General features: G+C 38.0%; 1 protein-coding gene across 4 annotated transcripts in view; it reads left to right on the plus strand.

Annotated features, from left to right (window-relative positions):
* LOC140421136 (non-POU domain-containing octamer-binding protein-like) overlaps positions 1 to 22,509 on the plus strand; it is an 87,007-nt gene that overhangs the window by 53,405 nt on the left and 11,093 nt on the right. For 2 of the 4 annotated variants that reach the window (XM_072505567.1, XM_072505568.1), the window contains exons 9-11: positions 991 to 1,029; positions 1,353 to 1,480; positions 7,743 to 8,670. In XM_072505567.1, coding sequence (XP_072361668.1) covers positions 991 to 1,029; positions 1,353 to 1,480; positions 7,743 to 7,877 — 302 coding nt within the window. In that variant the 3' untranslated portion in view covers positions 7,878 to 8,670. Of the gene's footprint in view, positions 1 to 990; positions 1,030 to 1,352; positions 1,481 to 2,419; positions 3,728 to 7,742; positions 8,671 to 22,509 lie in introns of those variants that run through there. The other 2 variants (XM_072505569.1, XM_072505570.1) reach the window with 2 other exon arrangements.

Here is a 22,509-nt window from a genome sequence, read left to right on the forward strand (position 1 = left end):
TTAGGGTAAGGGTTGTTTTGTTTTATGCCTGATTTTCCGGTTGAAAGGGCCTAATTTGACCTTTTGTGCGACTGTTCAGCACATTGGTCCTCACGACCTCTGGTGGTGACAATCTAAATGTCGACGTTCATAAGGGAAGTAAAGAGGGATAAGAGGAGAGTATGAGAAGGGACTAGCAACGGAAATGTTTTGTATACGTAAATAGTAAAAGCGTGGCAAGAGTAAAGATGGACTAATAAGAAACCAAAAAGGAGGCCATGCATGGAATGGAGGCAGAGGAGTGACTGAGATATTAAATGAGTACAGCCAGCCTGACTGGGTAGGTACTATACTGCTAATTGGAATGACACTTATTCTTGGCTCAAGAATGCAAGATTTAAAAAAAAATGTTGAATCAAATTGTGTGTTAAAACATGAATTGTATGCTAATCGCTGTTTAGTGTCTTTTTGAGCTGTGGTTTTTGGCTTGATTATGCCGTCTTCAGGTAATTTGATTGTAAGTTCATACTCCCATTTGACTCAAAGGAAGAATTTTAACTTGATACTCAATTTTTCTATTTAATGTAGCCCTCTTGGGCTTCTCGTCAGTGTTGAATCAAAAGTAAAGCTAAAATTGAAAGGCATTAAACATCACACACTTGATCATGTATGAATTTTGATGGCATTTTAATTTTCATTATTTAGAATATCATAGCTTCTCAAAAGTTGCCACTGTAGCAGCATATTTTGTTTTGGAATAGCAACCTGGTGAATATCAACAGTAACTTATACGTAATGACTTTTTATTCAAAAAACGTAAAGCCATGAAGATGAATTGGGCAGGATCTTTTTCTCCCCATGCTCATCCTTTCAAGTTTGTATTTAAAAACATTTCAAAGATAATCCACTTTTTTGTGTGGATCCTTCAGATTATTGGAGGGATTGTTTTTGTTTGGCAAGGCATTACTTAATTTTAAAAAACTAAATGTTTCCTGTTTGCATTCATTTCAGTGGGACTAACTGCAGCTGATTTTACAAATCTGAAAGCAGGTATGAAATTTAGAATTTATAAAGATTTCATTGAGATTGCTGTTTTTTGGTGGAATTTGCATTGGTGTAATTTCCAATATTTACTTTGTGGAACACACCCAAAATATAGGTGTATGATTGTATTGCATGTAGGGAAAAAGCCTTGAAATGGCAAAGCAGTCTAAAATTTCCAGTAGGAATGGGGACCCCGCTGTTTATTTGATGGGTACAGAGTTGTTGGAGCGCTAATCCGTATTTGTTTTGGGAGTAAGTACTTGACTGGATGAATGGCGAATGGCCAATAACTGTTCGCCTATATTTTACCAAAATATTATACTTATCAGCCTCTGCAAACCAAGTTCCGCAGCCACTTATGGGAATGAACAGACCAACTGTGAATACTAGTGCACCACCTCCACAAGGACCACCTGGAAGCCTGGGAAACCAAATGGCAGAAAACAATATGGGAATGGTAATGTATTAACAATATATTAAATAGGTTAGACTAGCCTTGGGATGTAAATCTCGGGTAACAAAATAGTGAATTTGAAGTTATAAACATTGTTTTTCCTAATCTTTGGCAAGATAGTGTGAGGCTGGGAGAGACTGTAATTATGTGTTGAAATTGTTTAGAAGTTTGGTTTCATTTTTGTAAAGTTCTGACATATAATACACATGGTGCAGGGTCCTTCTTTGGGTGCCTCTCTAACTGAGATATAAAAATTATGCTGTTAATCCCCCCCCCCCCCCCCACCCGTTCCAACATGGCAGCTAAGTCCTTGAGATGAAAATGTGAAGTATTTCATTAATCAATGTCTTTAAAGCATGCAATGGCAGAATATCTTTGCCTTATCCCTTTTATAATCAAGTTGTTGGAGGTTTCCAAATTCTACAATGTTTCGTACACTGGATGCCATATAAACTAAACCTGGATAGTCAACATTCCTCTCACTTGGGTGTATCTTGCACAGTAACTTTTTTTGGGGTTAGTCGAGTTTGAGGTTGACAAACACAATTCAGCAGTAGTAGAGCTATAAGCTTTTAAATCTTTATAAAAAGTCCATCATGATAGGAAATTGTCACAAAACTGGATCTGCTCCCATGGTGTTAGTTTTCCATTGTCCTGATTTAGTTGGTGACAGTAATGATCTTGAATATACTGGAATGAGTTGTGAAATATGCAAGTTTTCAATTTGCCAGTTACTTTCAACTTGCCAATTACTTTCAAAGTGGTGAGTTTTAATTTAGAAAGTATAGGACCTCTTACTTTGAATGCATTTTCGTGGCAGCAGCTTAGGTGCTGATTTTAAAAAAAGTTTTATTTTAATATTTATTAACATCTCTGATCAGACTACCAAGCTCCTAATTGATCTCAATTTACCTCTTTACCTCCACTTGCTTTCTGGAGTAGATCAGGATGAATTATGACAAGTTCCCTACCGGACCAACTTCTGCATAACTGGTTAACACAGGAGGTTCAGTAAAAGAATGAACTGGGTTTACAGACAGTGGTCAAAATGAGATGCAGGAATGGATAGAAAAGTGCAAGAAAACCTAAAGGGGAAGGTATGAATGCAGACTTCTGGAAATTCTGAGGAAGAGACTTAACAGTTTAATTGAGTGAAAGTCAACATCTCAAAAAAAAGCTTCTGGGGAACTATTCTTAAATTGAGTTTTGTACTCCATTTATTTGATTTTGTGTAGACTTGTCTGTTTAAGGCTCCACAGTTATATTGAGAGCAAGTTATTTCTCCTGTAATCTTAATGATGCAGTGTGTTTCAGTTATTGTACATACTCTTGCTTAAAGTCTGTAATTGTGACTTATGGATATATCTTAACACCGTAAAAATATTGTGTACACTTTCTGTCAACTCTTTCCATTATATTTGTGTCCAGATTTGTAAAATTTGACTTTTTAAAAAAAAAACTTATCAGGTTGAAATTACACATTCCACTAGTGGAGGTGTTGGCGCTCCATCACTGGAAGGAAGATGTAATTGCATTGTGCTAAGTTTATATGGGCAGTTCCATTATGAATGTAAAAATAGGAATTTATAATGGAAAGTGATAAGAGCAGAATATATAAAATGGAGCCTGATTCACATCTGTGCACCCAAGTCCAACTTATCCCACTTCACCTAAAGACTAGATTTGATCTTGACTGTGTCCAGTGCTACGGGAAGCTGATTAGTATAGTAAAAACATAATTGGCAAAGCAGGTGCTAATGCTTGATTTTCCGACTTTGCAAAAATAGTACCATTTATGTTCTTAAACAGAGGATGTGCCAAACTATTTACTAATGTGTATATAGTGAATAAAGGCAAAGATTCTGTACTGGAATGAAGGACACAGATGGAACATGGATATCTGTATCAGTTTTGATGGTGCTATTGTAATAGTGTTTGTGTCAATGCACCGCTGTGTTAACAAGTGAAAATAAAACATTTTAGAAGCTTGAAAGCTTGTTTGGCCCAACAGTCAATTTTTAAAGAAAATCCCACCTACTTGACTTCTCACCAGATCACTCAATCCATTGTCTCCAATAGCTCCTCATCTGTCCATAAGTCCAGTTTTTACCTCATTGGAATCATACGGTAACTTCTCTAGGTTATTTGTAGCTTATTCTCCACTGTAAATTGGTTTTGTGAATTTCTGTAAACTTGTGAAACTACAGACTGTACTTTAAAAGAAAAATCGATTAACAAATCCTGAAGTGACAGAGTTGCATTTTGTATTTTTTTTTTGTCAAGAGGTTGTGTGCTTTCTCATTCTGGAAATCATTATTTTGAATAGAAACATATGAAACAAGAGGACTATTGATTAATTCACCACCAGTCTTAAGTATGTTATTAAAATGTAACTTAAATTTATTGACTACTATTATTTCAAAATTAGTTGGTCGCATTCAAAATAGATTAGCTACAGGAAATAATGGGTTGACTGGAAGGTTTCCTGCAAATATGCTTTCAGTTCAGGCCAATCGAGTAATCCTTTGATTGTAGCATGCTCCTTGTGTACATTGTGGGGTGAACAGAGTGGAGCTTAAGACAGGTGATTCCTTGAGCTATGAAGCAATTCTGTGCAGTTAATTTGTAGGCTGCATATCTTGGGGGTGAAATATGAAAGTTATCCAGGCTTCATCTTTTAAAAAAAAAAAAAAAAATTTTATCGAGAACCCAATTATTTTTAACCAATTAAGGGGCAATTTAGTGTGGCTAATCCACATACCCTGAACATTTTTGGGTTGTGGGATGTGACCCATGCAGACACGAGGAGAATGTGCAAACTCCACACGGACAGCGACCTAGGGCCGGGATCGAACGCAGGTCTTCAGTGCCGTAGCTAAGAACTTGCATTATTGGTGATATTATCCCAAAATGGTGATTATTTAAGTTATTGTAGAAAAGTGTTATTGCAGCAATAGTATAGTAAATCACTGAGTATTTATTGTCACAAATATCCTGATAGTATTGTAGGTGACTGCTGCCAGAAGTCCTGATCCATAAAGTGCTTTTCTGCAGAAAAGATGGAGCGCCCCAATGACTGCTATTTGCTTTGTGGGGGCAAGTATTGTTTAGTCAGGTGGTGTAGAACTATAGACAAAAGTGCTTTGTTTAAAATATAAGTTTACATTCCAAGTCTTAAACATGCAGAATTCCAACAATATTTTAAAATGCTAGCTGTTACTCTAGAAATCAAATATCTATTCTTTCTTAGTTTGCTTTGACATGGCGATAAATCCTGTGCATTCTGAATGTTGCACATGTCTCGGAGGACATAGATTTAGGTTACTGTGAAATGATTTGTTAAAATGCTACTTCCAATGGTGAAAACCTTTGTTTCAAAAGGAGATGGAATAGATACTAAGATGTGAAATTGGTTTAATCCATCCTTTGTTTTTAATGCAAGCCAGTGTTTTGTTGGTATGAAAATAAGGATCCCATATGAACATTTAATTATGTTCCAATAATTGCTCAAATCTAATTTTAAATGCCAAAACTTGCAGTAATTTTAAGTTTATGTTGCTGTATTACTGATAGAATATTTTGAATTGATCATTAGATACCTGGAATTGCAGCATTTGCTTTTGAGCTACTGGGTGAATGATTTGAACTGTTTTTCTTGCATTGCAAACATTAGTGTTACTTTTAATTTTCTGAAAATACTGAGATGGTTCTTTAGGTGTCAGTTGGCTGCTGATTTCTTGCATAGTTACCATTCATGTGTGGACTGAGATGACAAATTAAATAATTTAGGGGGAGGAAGGAAAGAGATAGCACAGTTGTGTTTGACCCAGACTTCGCCCATCACACTCTTCTGGCAGGGTTGTCTATTTTTCCCACATTCTTTATTCAGGTCCCTAAATGTAGTTATAAATTATCGTTCACGTAGGGATGATAAATAATCAAAGACAAATTATGTTCCCTTTGAAGAAGCAAAGATCATGGCGAGATTCTCTGGCGTCCCCGTAGCGTGTTTCTTGAGGGCTCGCTGACGATGGATCTTCTGGTCCGGCTGCAGTATTGGGATTTCCCATTGAATCCACCTCGCGCCGCTGGAAAACCCGCGGCAGGGGCGCACAGTCAGCGAGACCACAAGATCCTGCCAGCATGAACAGCAGAAGATCGCGTCGGATATGTGAACCTGTGACGCTGTTCAACAAATACTCAATGTTGAAGTGAGATGCAGATTTGGTAGGTCAGTAGGTGACTAGTTACGTTTTGTTGCAAGTTATGTAATACAATTAGCTCTGAAGGTAATTGGTGGGTTTATCTGCATAAAATGCTCCATCTCTTTCCTCTCAATGGTTGACCATGAAAGCACACTTCAAAAGGATATGTACATTGTAGTTGCTTTTTAAAATGGAAGGATGAACTTGTTTTCCTTAAAATTGATGATTGATATCGACTGTATGTAATATATACTTCAATAGATTGATGAAAATTTGGAAAGTGGAGCTTGTATTCCTGCTTATTTATCTGTTTATTTGAGCTGATGTGCTGAAGGCCAGGTGGAGTACAAACCTAATCTAATTTAGATTTGTGTTTAAATTTTTGCTGAGCCTCCTGCCCCAGAGAACAACGTAACTGTGAAGTTGTACAGTGTTGATCTTTCTGCAGAATTGTAATTTCAAGTTTTTTTTTTTTTTTTTTTTTCTTTTTCCCCCCCCCTCAACTGCTGGATATTCGGTGGTTGACTTTCTCCCCACTTTCCATTCCATTTTCCCATAATCCAGTATTGCTCAGGCCACTAGTGCCCCTATTTCTATGCTGGCGCTAGCTGGTGTCTTGTTTTCTTGTCAACCTTGTGTTCAAATGGCCATTATTGTGTGCTCTGAACAATGAGTGTTAGCATTATTCCTTTGCGTAGGGCTTTGCAGCTAATACCTTGCCCATCATGTTTTAACTTGGACTGCATACATGATTATCAATCAATTTTTCTCCCCCTTTCGTGTCCCCTTTAACCAAGGGCACCAGAGCTGGAATCTTTGCTCTGGGCAAGATCAGCGATTCCAGTTGGCAACTTTTTAGGTCTGCATTACTCTGGGTTGTGTCTTTTATACTACTGAGAGCATTTCTCAAATTTCATGATAGATCTAATAATGGCTGAAGTTGATTCTATTCTGGTTAAGATGTTTTTTAAAAACTGACACATTAGAAGGGGTGGGGAAGTAAATTAATTAAGTCACATTGAAGCATTCATGATCAGGAAGGTGAATTATATGTTTATGATTAATTATAAAATGTTTGGAATATTTAAAGTGGAAATGTCAGCTGGAGGCATCCTGCACCTATTTGCATATTTGGCACAACTTGTAATCATAGAATTTATGAAACCAAAGTTGATTATTTTTTTGACGAGTAGGGGTAAAGAGGAATGCAAGATTGTATTGCCCTTGAGTGTGATTAACAGCAAGTATTTTTGTTTGTATTTTGCATCAGCAGAACTTTGCTGTTTAAAGCTTGAACATCTTGGTCCATTCTTCTGCTGTAGTCCATATTCATTGTGTATTTATCATGATACACTGAAAGCGAATTGTGCAAGCAATTGGAGGACTAGTTTAGCCGATTCATCAATTTTCTCCCCCCCCCCCCCCTCCCTTTCTGATATTTACTCCTACTGTAGTATTGTTTTATGGAAGTGTCCACTCTGCCAACTGCAGGCTGTTTGAGAAGTGAGGCATTAAAGTCAAACTTTTCTGTGCACTATAAAGCGGGTCATGCATACCAATTGAACAATCTGCTGATTGCACAAAACAGAAATCGAACCTGGAACCTGTTGGTGTATCTCAACTTGTATGCTATTCTGATGACAGTGCACTGAGGTCACAAAATGCCCTTGGAGCACGTTTCATTCTATAAGAGTGCTGCATTATCACAAAAGGGTATTTGTGTGTAGGGCCATGATTGTTGACTGACTGGAGTTTGGAAGAGTAGGTGGCTTTTTTATTTTAATTCTGTTTTCATTTAGCAAACATTTGGAATTAACTGTCAGATTTAATAATTACTGTGTACGGATGGCAAGAGGAAGGTATGAATTTGTTTCCCTAAGTTTGCTGATGCCTTAAGAGTCTAATATGATTACCCCTTTCCCTTTTTTTATCGGTACTTCTGGACTCTGCTGACTTTCATCGTTCCAATGGGGGATTCTCAACCTGCCTAATGTTAAATCTACGTGGGACTTGCAATGAACACTAATGTCCAATCATACATATTTTAACTAAATTTATAGCCTAATGATCGATTTGTTCCTGGAAATATGGATGGTCAAGCAAATAACATGGGCGGACAGATGGTTGGCAGCCCTGCTGGGTTTCCCCGTGGAAATCAAGGAGAGTATGGTTCAGCCAAACGTCGTAGATACTAATTACAGACCTGAAAAATACTGTAGCCTTTAGCCATTCCACTTAAAATTGCCTCGAGTATTTTTGCAGATTGTATCATTGTAATGAGCTTTAGTACATAAGGTCTTTAGTAATTTACTGTTTCGAATATTCTTTTAACTTCCTGTTGGATGTATTTGGTAAATGTGCATGATATGTTTCGGTAATTACAATGTACATGTAATGCACAAGCTGCAAAGAATTTGGACACAAACTCTCATTGAGATGTTACTATTTTGATATTTGTTTAGCTATTCTAGCAACATTCTTCTGGAACAATTTCGTATTTTGTGATTTTTGTTTTTTTAAAGTGATTACAGACAGTAAAATTGGAATCTCAAATGGCTTGTGTGTTTTTATTTTCAATTGCTGAAGGCTTTATGCTGATGTGTTTGGTATTTTGAATATAGCAGGGAGGAAAAATGTAGGATATCGGTGGGTTTGCATTTGAGTTTATGTTGGAATGTGGAATGGGTGTAAGTTTTTGACATGCATTAGCTGGATTTGAGGTTTAATGCTGTGTTCGTTTTTAAGGATATGGCTTATTTGTTTTTGGTAGTTCAAAATATTTGAAACCATTGAGTTCATCTAACAGCAGTGACTTGTATTTGTAGAATGGGACATTTGAGCCCAAGATTCAGCGTCCCAAGAAAACATGCCTAATTTGCAGGAAAAGTAAATCAAATATAAACCCACCGTTTGAGCTTTGTTTGTCTTAACCTGCCTGGTATTCCTTCCAGTACACACTTCAAAATGCCAATAAAGTTCTCAGCAATCTTTCTATTGTAATGTATTCATTTACTACCCCAATTCTATCTTCTATTGTATTATTGCTCATTTCTGAGCAGCATCTGTTTTTTAAAAGTTTGTAATCCCAGATTTTGGTTATTTAGCATTTTTAAATGGAGGGTAATGAGTTGGTAGGAATGTGGAGTTTCTAATTCAAGGAGTTTTGGTGGAACAGCGGATTCTAAAGTTTAAAAGAAAAATCCACAGGATTTAAGCAACGTAATGGTTTTATTTGGTGCATGTCTGAGATCTTGTTAAACATGGAAATTCTGTTTCTTTATCATTCAAAGTACAAATCACAGTAACCAGGCAACTAGTAGATGCCTTTATTGTGGTCCAATATTCAGTTGCCCAATTGTTGAATTAGTTCATTCACTCCACAACCAAATAAGTAAACCTTGATGGCACTGCCAAAATATTTGCTTTTGAAAATGAATATTTTAAGTTGTGTTTTTCTTCCTTGCTGCCCCTTACCCATTTTATAATGGCGCTGACTGACGATGGTTTGTGGGTCACAACACTCTGGTAAAATGGCATTTGCGAGAGCCAAGGTGATGATCTCTAATTTAGAACAGGCTTTAAATTGAATTGGGAGCCTTTCTCTTGTATGACCTGGTAATGTTGGGCCATTGAAGCCATGTTTGAAGAAAGTTATCATAAAATAGTAGGAAAAAGATCAATGTGTTTTGGAAACTGATGTTTTGAATAAATATAAAATGGAATATAATTGGAATGGGCACTTAAAGGAAATAAGCTGGCAGGACCTCAGGGACCGAGTAGGGGAGTGGGACTAACTTCATTGCTTTTTTGGGAGTAGGCATGGACTTGATGAGTCGAATGGTCTTCTTTGCCATAAATAACTCTAGCCTCTACGACTAAAAGTTAAAGAACATGTTAGTACAAAGCAATATTAGGCTTGGTTCAAGGCAAATGGTTGGATTGTTATTTTTGAGGACGACCAGGGCAAGAAAAGACAATTTGTCCCATCAAGTTAATTTCATCCAGAGTTCATGTATGTTTTTACTTAATATTCTCTTTACCAGCCATTTTTTAAAACTCCATGAATTTTCTTTAATTTCCCCTCAAAAATGATCCGGCTCCTGTGATTTCAGTTAACTAGTTATCAGAATTTCACATATATGTCCATGGTCCTGACCAAAGCTTTTAAGTCTTCATCTTTGGTTGAGGCTTTTGAACTTGTGACTTGCTATCATAATCTACATGTTTAATGCTAGCTCTATCTGTGTTTTTGATTATTTTGAATATCTACATCATGCTTTTCCCCCTTGAATCTTATTCCTAACTTGCTTTGTACAGAAAATTTCCGACTTACAGCTATTTTTTCCATTTCCTTTTTGAAGTGGGATGACTAAAACTGCTTGCTGTTCTGCTAAGTTGGCTTCATGCTGTAACTTGTTTTGACTTGCTCAGTGTACCTTAGTACCTAATTTATTTGACTGCATCATACTGGCTTCTTTTATTATGTGATTGTAACTCCTTTTCTTATTTTCATCATTAGTCAAAGTTATTTATATTGTATTCTTATTTATTTTACCTTTTAACATCATACTCTTGCATCCAGTCCTTTTTAAATCCAACTTGTGTGACCAGAAAATTTGGTAATACTATAGGCATTTAGTTCCATAGTCACAAATTGTGACTACTAGTGGTGCGAAATAATTCTTGCAGACTACTTTCTGTTCATCACCTTGTCTTTTGTTGGTGAATCAAATGTCAGCCAAACAATTTGTCAACTAAGCTATGAGCCTTAATCCCTACTAATTTCACATGATTTGTTTTGTTTTGAAAATCAAAGTAAACTACTGGCTACCTCTCACTCACTATATCTTGGATTTCTTGTATCTTTGCCAGCCGTTCCTAAAATTGTGCTGTCTGATACCAGTGATGTCCATTCATTGCAACCTGTGGGATGCCCTCAGGCACTTGTTTAATTCAACCTGAATAGCTCGTGAAGACATACTCATAGTTGTTTGAAGCATAATCCTCAGAACTGGATTTGCTGATGTCCACACCTTTATTAACTTCAACCAGAACCTCACTGATATCTACTAACTAGGAATTGAAAAAATCTTCCAAGCCATTGATGTAGTTTTTCATACTTAACAAACTTCTGTGATATGGGTGAACTATTACGGGAGTTTATTTGGGGTGGCATGGTGACGCAGTGGTTAGCACTGCTGCCTCACGGCACCGATGACCTGGGTTCGATCCTGGCCCTGGGTTACTGTCCGTGTGGAGTTTGCACATTCTCCCCATGTCTGCGTGGGTCACCCCCACAACCAAAAAGATGTGCAGGGTAGGTGAATTTACCCCTCAATTAGGGAAAAAAATGAATTGGGTACTCTAAATTTATTTTTAAAGAAACTATTTGGGAGTTTGTCTAGGTAGTGTGTGTGCATGTATACCACAACTGATGTGAAGAATTGAATCAACATATCTCCCCTCGAGTGGCCTGCACGGTAGGAATTCTATGCCTCTATGTTGCTCAATTGTGATTTTTGGCTGTCCTACGGTTTTCTGGAATCCAATGGGGAGTGCACCAGCAACTGCTTTCATGATCACTGTGTCTAGAGCAGGGACAGCCAAATGTGGCTGTTCTACAGATAAAGTGGGAAGTTGTTGAGGCTGGGAAAATTATCTGGATCATACTGAGCCGTTGCATCTAGCGGCGCAACTAACCTTGTCCGGCCTGATATCTGTGATTCAGCGACGCACCCGCACATCCTCCCCGTGTGTGCGTGGGTTTCCTCCGGGTGCACCGGTTTCCTCCCACAGTCCAAAGATGTGCAGGTTAGGTGGATTGGCCATGATAAATTGCCCTTAGTGTCCAAAATTGCCCTTGGTTTTGGGTGGGGTTACTGGGTTATGGGGCTAGGGTGGAGGTGTTGACCTTGGGTAGGGTGCTCTTTCCAAGAGCCGGTGCAGACTCGATGGGCCGAATGGCCTCCTTCTGCACTGTAAATTCTATGATTCTATGACTGCTGCTTGCATGTGCAGAATGCCGTCTTGCATTAGATCGTTTGCCTGGCGCCATCTTGTCTGTGCAAGTCTATGCTGATGGACTGGGGTGAGAGGGGGACCGATAGCACAGATGCAACAGCGATGTGGAGAGGCTGCGAATTGGTGGCAGGGCTCTGATGACTACTCTCCATTTCAGCACTCTCACATCTAGCCACGGTGAAAACCCAGGTAGGGAGGAGGATGGAGTAGGAGGTGATGAATGATTGCAGAGGGAGGGTTTGAGTGTGTGGGGATAGGAGGAAGGATATGAGTAAGTTCATGGGAGCTGTGAGGAGGGAGGACACGTAAGTTTGCCCAGTAATAAAAATGTGTCTGTAAAGGTTGTCCCATGTTCTGTGGCTCTCAAATGCCTTGAGTTGTCACATGTGGCTCCCAAGGTTCAGAACCGTTGGTCATCCCTGGTCTACGGGAAGGAAGTATTACTCTATAACGGTAGGAAATTAGATGGAACAATTGGCATTTGGAGAACAATTGTGCATTAGTGACCACAGCATAAATTCACTGAAATGAGGAAAGGCTAACGGGCCTGGAAAATACTAAATTAATGAGATTGGATAGGATCTGGCTCAAAATAAAGGGGCAGAAATTGCAGCATATCAGTAAATCAGTAAAAATATAATGGATTGTGGCCAGAATTGCTATAAAAAGGAGTGCATCACAAGAAGGATTAAGTAGAGATTAAACAAAACCAATTTGAAAGGATGATGTGTGGTGAAATAATAAATATGGCAAATAATGGGGAGGTGAAAAGGGAGATTATAGTGCAAAGAGGAAATATTGGATTTTGCATAATTTAAGAAGTATAAATAATGGCTGAAGGGGAGATTAGAGTTGTAGGTGAAGGGGTGATGTTAGTTTTATTTGCATCAGGTTTACAAATAGTGAAGGTGAAATTTGCTAGAAGCTATGGAACAATTAATAGAAATGCGTGGAAAAGAAATTTGTTCGAAATTGCAGTTAAGGTGGAAAAGTCACTGGGCCCTGATGCCAGACATTCGAGGCTGTTGCAATTGTTTTGTAAACAACTACATTGATTTTTCAGTTTTTTAAATTTGCAATTATACTGAGAAGGATAGCCTCTTTATTTAAGACAGAAAGGAAGGGCATGTTAGATGACTATTACGGGCAAATTCTCAAGAACAAAGAATTTGAGGCCAAATTAATGAGCACTTGGATAAAAGGTTGGGATAATTACAGCCAGCCAATGTGAACTTGGTAGAGTTGAATTCCGTTTGACAAACTTAATAGTTTAATTTAATGGCGTGACTTCCTATAGATATATTGAGTGTCATATGTCGACCAGCTAAATTTTGTGAATTATCTGTTCGAGGGCTTGACTTGTGGTATGAGAGGAAATGAAGCAATGTGGATGTAAAGGGTTGAAGAGTAGCTTGAATTGAAAATGGATTGGTCATAAACAGTGTATCACAGAGGCTAGTGCTGGGTGTTCTTGTTTAAAGACCTCAATATAAATAGATGATTTGGTTAGGTAATATGAGATTTGCTAATGACCTCTGAAGTCTGTGCAGCAACGTGCATCACTCAGTTTTGGTAAAATGCCAGCTGAGTGGTAGATATAATTTTGAGGAACCATGAGTAATTATTTTGAGGAAAAATGAGGATTGAAATTATTAATTAAATGAAAATGCTGCAGGGTTTGGAGGAACAGACAGACCTATGGTGCAAGCTTCAAAGTTATGGTTTGATTAAACCATAAACACTCCATTAGGATTCTGGATTTATTGCTGATATACTATTCAGTGGTTTGGCTGCTATATTATGTTGGATGCAGTTTGGGAGCCCCCATTATAGAAAAGACCGATGGATATTCTCACGTTTATTGGGTAATCTCAGCAGAAGCAAAATTTCATTTTAAGGCTGGACCTTATTAGTACTTGAATGGCAGTTTGCCTACAAGCATAACCTAGTTTCAGTCAGCTCACAGATTGGTGGATAGGTTAGAAGAAAATGTGTCTGCGGGACCACCATCAGCTTAGCACACATGCTCCTTTCTGCCCCACAAAATTGTAAACCAACTGGCTCAACCAAAGGGGTGTTGATACTTGGAAAGGCATAGGATTCATTCAGTACTGGAGATTGCGGCAGCCACAGTCATTTCCCCATTATACTTGGTGCACTACCCATGAAGAGAGGGTCGGTTAGCTCAGTTGGCTGGATGACTGGTTTGTGTCACAAGAAGGATCTCCGAAATCATATTTAAAAGCTGTGCAGTACCCCTGCACTGGAGAGTGGACAATGTTGAATGTGTACAGGCACAAGAAAAGGGGAAATACAGATTGGAGGGATTTGGAATTATGTGGCTATTCCAGTGGAAGATGGAAAACAGGGAAAATTGAAGAGATTTTTGAAATTTAGAAACGTTCTGTTAAATTGAATAGACCTATCATCTCTGGTTGGTGATCCAGCATTGAGGGTCATATATTTAAAATTCCCTGTGAGCAAGTTGGGAGAAATTTCTTTCCATCCTTTTTTCCATATCATGATTTACCACCGAAAGAAGTTAAGGTAAAGACCGTTGCATTTTGAAGACAATATGTGAAATGTTTTGTGGAGAAAAATAGTGGATGGAAAAAGAATAGGGAAATGAGTAGTTTTGAATTGCTCTAGGGCAGATAGTCCAGATAAAATGGGTTGAATGACTTCCTTTTGTACCATAAGTCTGTGTAACACTATTGTATAAAATCAATTGAAATTTCAATAAACTTCTTCGCTCTCTTTGAACTTTCTGCAGTGTGGTTCTACAAGTTTTTATTCCCTTTGAATGGTTTGTGCTTCATTTTTCATACATTGATTGAAAGTAGTGACTTTATGAACCCAATCCTCTTGTTTTTTTCCCATGTCTCATTTAAAAGTATGTTTATTTATTTTTAGTTTTGTTTTTGTTCAGGAAAACCTTTGTTTCCTAACTTGTTTTCACTTTTGTTCGGCTTTTAAGTAGGGTTTCTGAGACCCTTCTTGTGACTTAAATCTTTTTTTGGTATTGTGCCACTGTTTCACATTTGCCATGACTGACAAAAAAATCTACTTTAAGAATTGCTATATCTAAAGTCATCACCAGTCTCTGGGATAAGTGGGCATGAGGGATAGATGAATGAAAATAAAAATCAGTGTCAGGCTGGTTCTGAATGATTTCATCACGTACAGCCTGTTACTAGACTGGAACCTGTTGAAGGATTGGTGTGTACCATTCCACTGGAGCTGATCAGCAGACTGGCATGTTTTATCTTGTTTTTTCTAACCCCTACCCTATGTTTAGTGGTCTCCAGGTAGCAGCTAATTTGCTACCTGAAGACCACTAGTTTTTGTTTCAATCTTAGTCACCATTTGCCACAACTGTTTTTACGTTTATCAATAATGTATGCACTACATCCATTGTACCTCTTTGTGTAATGTTTTATGAAGTACACTGAGAGACGCCCAAGTCCCAGAGGGCCATAGGTTGCTATCCCCAGTGCTGACTGGTGGTGATTTAACCTAAGGGTTAAATCACCACACCAGAGCTGAGGGGCAACCGTTGCGGTAATTGAACTCATGCAGTTGGCATTGCTCTGCATCACAAACCAGCCGCCCAGCCAACTGAGCTAATTGACCCTCTCTTCATGGATAACCTCAACCGGTATGGGAATTGATCCCGAACTGTTGCCGTCACTCCACATCACAAATCATCCGTCCAGCCAAATCCGCCGGCATGGGAATCGAACCTACACTGTTGGCGTCGCTCCGCATCACGAACCAGCCGTCAAACCAACTGAGCTAACTGACCCCATGTTTTATACCCTACTGATAACAGGCTAGTCTCTGTTAGCCATCTTTGAAATAATCAGTCCTTCATTCCTGATATGCTTGTTTGTATAAAACCCATTCAAAATATTGCCTCTGAACATTTGTTTTTGTGTCGTAATTCTGCCATTGTTGGCACTTTATTTTCTTATTTTATTTATCTGCCATGTCTATTCTTGCTGCAAGAAATAGATATTACCAGTTTGGTTCATCCCCTGCCCAGACCGTGCCCAAATATCCTGGGAATCTGAAATTCTTTCAACCCCCAAGTCCTTCCCTTTACATAGAAAGCAAATTTGAAGGGATTTTATAGAGGCATAATCAGACAGGATGTTGAGATAAAGAATGTGAAGTTGAGCATGACCAGGAAGGCCTTAAAAAGGTAGAGAGTGAAGTGGATGATGTTTAGGGGGAAGAATTCAATAATGTGAATCCTGAAGACACTGCTGCAATATATTGGGGGAGTGGGGGCTGCAGAAGACCATGCAAAAGAAAACAGAATTATTTTTAGAGCTATTAGGAGTGATGGGTGAGTGGGAGTTGATGCAGAATAGGACATGGGTAGGAGAGTAGACATGCAGTGGTGTCTGTCATTTATAAAGTGGAAGCAGTGAAACATTAAACACAAACAATTGATTGAAGAGAGGGTTACATTTTCACCAACATTTTGGTGGTGCCCTTGGCTACTTTACAAAGTCTCTGATTTAGTCATGTTCATAGATGCTGATTACTTTGGTAAAATGCTGAGCACTGTTCATCTTTTAAGATTTCCCCTCCCAACGATTAGCTGATTCCTCGATACTATTTTCAATCTGGGTGACCCCATTCTGCAACATCTCTCCTTCATATATTGTAAGCACAGCAGTTCCTTGTTCAGTGTTGAACCAAATAAGTAACATTTCATGTGTCTATATTCCTTTGAACCTGTACATTTCTGAAATCTACTTGCATATCATGGTCTTAGCAAATTTACTTATTTTGCGTTGCTGCTGAACTTGACGTCGGACTAAATTCCCATCCCTCCTTTTTTCAGTAAATTTGACTTTTTCATGTGGCCTTTTTGCCATTGTAAGCAGTCTCATCTACAAATTGATTACTATGTACTTACTGAATTAACTGGCTATCTATTTACATTCTTGGGCGAAGCAATTTCCTGATTGCTGGTTTGGATCCCAAAATGATGTTCACCACAGTGATCGTAAAGCAGTTCTGATCTTGGAAGATACATTATTGGTATAAACTTAAGCCTGCTTCTGTTTCCAAGTGTAACTCCTACATAATTTGAACTGTGTAATACATATAGAAAGTGTGTTTTAACCAGAAGGCTCGACTTGGTTGAAGAAAACCTGGAAATTTACGACCACATTCATACTGAATTACACAAATATTCGTGACAGGAAATCCTGGTTGTTTTTTCTTCTATAAGTTTAATTCTAAATGCTGTAGGACTTCTCATTATCTCCAGTTAAGTTGCTTACCAGTAACTTTGTGTGGAGGAAGGGCAAATGGGAATACATCCTTAAGAAATGTTAAATACGATCAAAACTTTAACTAAACTTTATACCTTTTATTTGAAAGGCATTTGTCTTTTCTGTTTCCAGCGTACCATATATGTATGTATGTATGTGTGTGTGCATATAATAAACATAAAGATTAAAATTGGAGAATACAGATGTCAATTGTCAACTTCCATCTGCTGGATATTGGAGATTCAATTGTGGGATGGGAACGGGAAAAGCTTTAGTTGACTACGTTAATTTTGAAGTTCGTTATTTGTGACTGGAGTAAATTGACCTTGAAGCCCAGAATTGTGCTCCATCCAGAAGGCTGTGTGCATAGTCGTCTGTTGGAATATAGAGCATGTGCTGAAATATGGCCAAATTGACATCCTATGCAGATGTATTTAATATTGAGCAAGTTTTTAGTACACATGGGCTTCAAAGAAAAATCCTTTCATGACAAGGCAATTGTATACCTCTGAAAACTGAATCCAGTGTGCACAAAGGTAAATCTAATTTGCTTCATTATTTTAAAGCTTTTTCTCCATCACTTCTTAAATTGTATAAAAACAAATATCCCCAAATGAGATAATTTCAGGGTTCCGATGTTTGTCTCTAGGCATGCTAAATTAGTAGCTCCTGTTGGCAATTTGATGTTACTTAAATGTCTTGAAGGAAATTCTGGATGGTTTTGGGTGTGTAGAATTTTTAAAATAAAGCACCTTTTTAAACTATATTTGGACATTCCTTTCAATGTAGCAGGGTTTTCAATTTGTATGCTTTTTCAGCTTGTGAGCATATTAGTTCAGACAGGGACAGGAATAAAATGTAATATCTCTAATTCCTCTAGGCAAGTTTTTAGTAAAAATCTTGCTTATGCCCACTATGGAAGTGATACAAGCTATTTTAAGATAGTGAACAGATTTCAAAGAAGAAATATTTAATGTTTTTATGACGGCAAACCTTGGTGTTGATATATTTAACAGTGATCCTAACTTTGTATTATTTGGCAGTTTTGAATATTTTTGAGCACATATTGCAGAGTAAACAGTTAGCTACTGGAAAGGAAGACTTTTCAATATCTAATAAAGTAAGCTACTAATAAATATTAGCTGTCTTAATTGAAATGGAGGATTACATACAACCCTGCAGTGATAAAAAGTCCGAGTGCAAATTTCAAAAGGGATTCTATTTGAAAATAGTGAGTTTAGGAATAACTTGCAGGAAACATGTAAAGCAGCAAAAAGGCTTTGTTCTTGGTTGTTCTGTGACACTTCATACTTTTGTTTGCGTTTATTACATTTTGTTTCATCTTCTAATTTATTACTTGTTTTTGACAGTCCTTGGATGTCAGCTGTGGCACAGTAGTAGTACTGGTCCGAATCAGAATGTTAGGCTCAAGTCCCATTCCAGTGGCTTGAGCACAAAATCTAGACTGACTGTCAGTGCAATACTGAAGGAGTACTGTGGTGTCGGAAGTGTTAGCTTTCACAGATGCTAAACAGTCATCGGTCCAGATGGATTTAAATGACCAATAGCAATATGCTGAAGAAGAGTTGGGGAGTTTTCCCCAGTGAGCTCGCTAATATTTGTCTACATAAACACTGCAAAAACAGATGACTTGGTCATTAACACATTGCTGTTTGTAGGATTTTGCTGTGTGCAAATAGGCTGCAGCATTTCTGATACTACCAACAGTGACTGCACATCTAAAGTTTTTGGCTGCAAAGTGCTTTGGGACATGCAGAGATTGTAAAAGGCAATATATAAATACAAATCTTCCTTGCCATTCTGAACTGTAACCTCTACTGAATTTGGTATTTTTTCTACTTTTTTCCCACCCCCTCTCAATTTTGTATCTTGGTCTCAATTGTTGGAATATGGTTCCATGAACATCATCAGGGCTATTGCTGTGCACACCTGACCAGAAAGTACATGAATGTTCAGTTATTTCTCTACTTTTTTCCTCCAGGTCACACTTCTGAACCAGAAAGTAAAGCAAAAACAATCAAATACAATTTTTTCAACTTTTAAACACCTTTTTGAGCTACAACAAGAAATATCTAAATGAATCTTCTCAACATTGCAGTAATTAGTTTTCAACAAAAAGAAACTTTGCCATAAATCTCTGCTCTTTACAGTCACTTCTATATACCCGATTTTGTACCTTCGGCTAGAAGACCGAGCTCCCAGGCTCTGAGCTTGCGTCTCCTATTTGCAGCATGTGGCAGTTTTAAGGTCGCCATTTTTATCCCTGTAAAATTTCAATTTTTTAGAAAAATCTTGCTCATCGCTGCAATAGATTGATGTAGTATATAATTGCTTCAAGAAAGTCACGCTTATTTTTGGAATATTCTGGACTGTAACCAATAGATATTGTTTATTCTCCGTATCAATCTGATCTTGACCACCCTTAATAATTAATGTAAGCACATGCACCGATAATGATGAATAAGACTATACCCTATGAATACAGTGTATAATATTGATCCCCGTAATATCAATATATGGCCAAAAACTACAACCCACTGAAGATGTCTGAGCGGCTGTATTACTACACTCTCAATGCAAAACCCAGTGTACAATCTGCTTTGCATGAGAAATGAGAGAAAAGCTTTGGCTTTATGATAGCATTCTCACATTGAGTCAGAAGTACAGGGTTCAAGTCCAAATCCAGGCAGTCTGAGCAAGTGACGACCGAAGCTCCAACTCTGATTTCTTGATTGATATCTAGTGGAATATTCATGTTCAGTGCTTTTGATTGTCGAAGCTCATAAAGCCATCCTTCCACATTGGACGAGTGATCACCTTTTTGAAAAGATGTTACAGTCCTGGATGGAGTAGATGCATTGCTTAGCCTTTTGAGACTTTGACCAGTCTTCAAATCCGTTCACTACTGCACACTTCAGGTGAAAGTGTTAATGTATGAATACAACTGAAGATGCTCATTATTGATTAATACATTGTCCGTGACAATGTTGCTATTTAAAAAAAAAAAAAAAAAAAATTCAAGAATATTTATGGAGACTGTATGTACCTCCACTGGATGTGACAAAAGATCTTAGTGCAAGAAAATCTTTGATGGTATGCCACTGAATATTTTGAACCGTTCATTACCTCGCAACTAATGGGAGAAATGAGACATGCGCATATCTCAAACTAATTCTTTATCGTGCGTACATTAGTTTCTCATCAAATGCACCATATTGCTACAAATGCAAATTTATAACTAACATTGAAAATATATTAACTTGTGCTAAACATAACAATGAGTTCATAACTTCTGTGTTTCAACTTGCAAAGCAAAACTTTTCATTTGATCACAGGCATTCACTTTTACAGGAACATCAGCCTCCACTTGTCATTTATTTGTTCATTCATTGGATGTGGATGCCACCACAGCCAACATTTATTGTACACCCTTGAAGGTGCAATGCAGAGTGAACTATGTTGTAGGACTGGAGTTGCATGTTGGCCGGACCAGGTAAGGGTGACAGGTTTTCTTCCCTAAACAAGATTGAAGCAGTTGATTTTTTTTTTTTGATCGTTTCATGGTCAGCATTGCTGGTGCTAGCTTTTTAATTTGGATTTAATTGAATTTTAATTCTCCAACTTACATTTGTCTTTTGCATTAAACCTAGGCCCATCTGCTATTGGATGCGCATAAAATTTGCCATGTCATTATTTAAAGAAGGGCAACTGACAACACCACTTTTTTTGCGTTCTTGTTGTTTGGCCGATGCTCGTGCGAATTGGCTGTAGTGTTACCCTATTTTACAAGTGTATTTCATTAGCTAAAGTGGTTTGGCATACTGTATTCGTGATGGGTAGTGCGCAAGTAGAAGATCGTGCTTTGCTATATCTGATTTTCCTGGAAATTGTTATGCGTAGAGTTTGATTTGCTATCTGACTGCATTCTTGATTCCATGTCTTCCGTGGTCATCTTTGGAACATGCCGACCCTTGAGATGACTTTTATCTTTAACATTTTCCCACCCAGCACTGTCAAAATAAATCTCCCTCTTTGTTTTGCCTGTTGAACCCTGACTCTGCCAGCAGAGATCGCCAACTTTCTCCACATTTCCTGCTAGAATGTCAGTTCACTTTGAATCAATTTGGATTAGATTTGTTTATTGTCACGTGAACCGAGGTACAGTGAAAACTATTTTTCTGCGAGCAGCTCAACAATTTCCGTGTGCATCATCGTCATCCTATTGTAAACTCGCTGTCGCAAAGATCCTCTGAGTTAGGTCTCGTGAATTTCCTCAGGCGTTCCCTCTCTAAACCCGCTCCGCTTCAACATTACACTTTTGAGCTGATGAAATTGTAAAAGTTGGTGATGATTATGGTGGCCAAGATTGGAGGCAGAATACAGCAAACTCCTTAAATTTCTGTTTTGTTTTTGAGAACATTTCACTATCGTCATGTTTGCATCAGCCATTGCTGAGCATGCAGTACTATGCTCCGACAGGTATTGAATTCTGAGCTCTATGACACTTAAGTATTTTTAACATTACTCTGACTTGCTATGAATGTTTGGTAAAGGTTTTTTTTATTGGCATTATACATATTGGCTATTAAACTTGAGCTACCAGCTACTTTCATACTTTATTATATTTTATAAAGGGTTAATGTTGGACACCGATGCTGAAGTGTAGTTTGTAGGGGCTAACCTAGCAACTAATGAGAAATAAGTTGCATGGAAAAATTTAAGTCACAACAGGGCCCACTGTTTCCATACCACCTGAAAGAGCTTCATGCCACTTTCCTGTTCTTGGCCTTGTAGGTTATGGTACCTCAATTGTATATCCTGGTGTTAAAAATGTGTTGTGTTTCTCCATCCTTTGAGGCAGTGATTTCCAGGTTCCGAGATAGCCTCTATGCTCTTGTATTCTGTGCCTTGGGCAATAAATCCTCTTGTGAGTTTGTGATTATCTTATCTGCCTGTCCTGATATCAGTGTTCCTTTTAAATGGCAGGATTCTGAAAAGTACATTATGTGATCTCTTGTTCTGTTCTCCAAATGCTTTACCATGCATTTCCCTGAAAGTTATTCCATTTGCCACACTGCTGCCCACCTGACCACTCATTGATATCTTCCTGCAGTCTACAGGTTTTTCCATCACCATCAAATACATGGCCACTTTTCATATAATCTTCAAATTTTTTAATCATGCCCTCCATATAAGTCTGAACCATTGACCTAGACCATGAATAGCAGGGGATCAATTACTAAGTCCTGGGAGTTGCACTGGAAATAGCCTTCCAGTTACAAAAATACCTGTTGTCATAACCATTTGCTTCCAGCTACTGAGTCAATTTTGGTTCCAACATACCACTTTGCCATGAGGGATCTTATCAAGACCCATGTAGTCTACATTAACCCTCCTTGTTACTCAAATTCAATCCAGTTAATCAGACAATACCTTCAAGAAATTCATGCTGTCATTGATTAATCCATGCTTCTCTAAATGAAGATTAGTACCA

Source organism: Scyliorhinus torazame, chromosome 5 (assembly GCF_047496885.1).
Source record: "Scyliorhinus torazame isolate Kashiwa2021f chromosome 5, sScyTor2.1, whole genome shotgun sequence".
In the NCBI taxonomy this organism is placed as follows: Eukaryota; Metazoa; Chordata; class Chondrichthyes; order Carcharhiniformes; family Scyliorhinidae; genus Scyliorhinus; species Scyliorhinus torazame.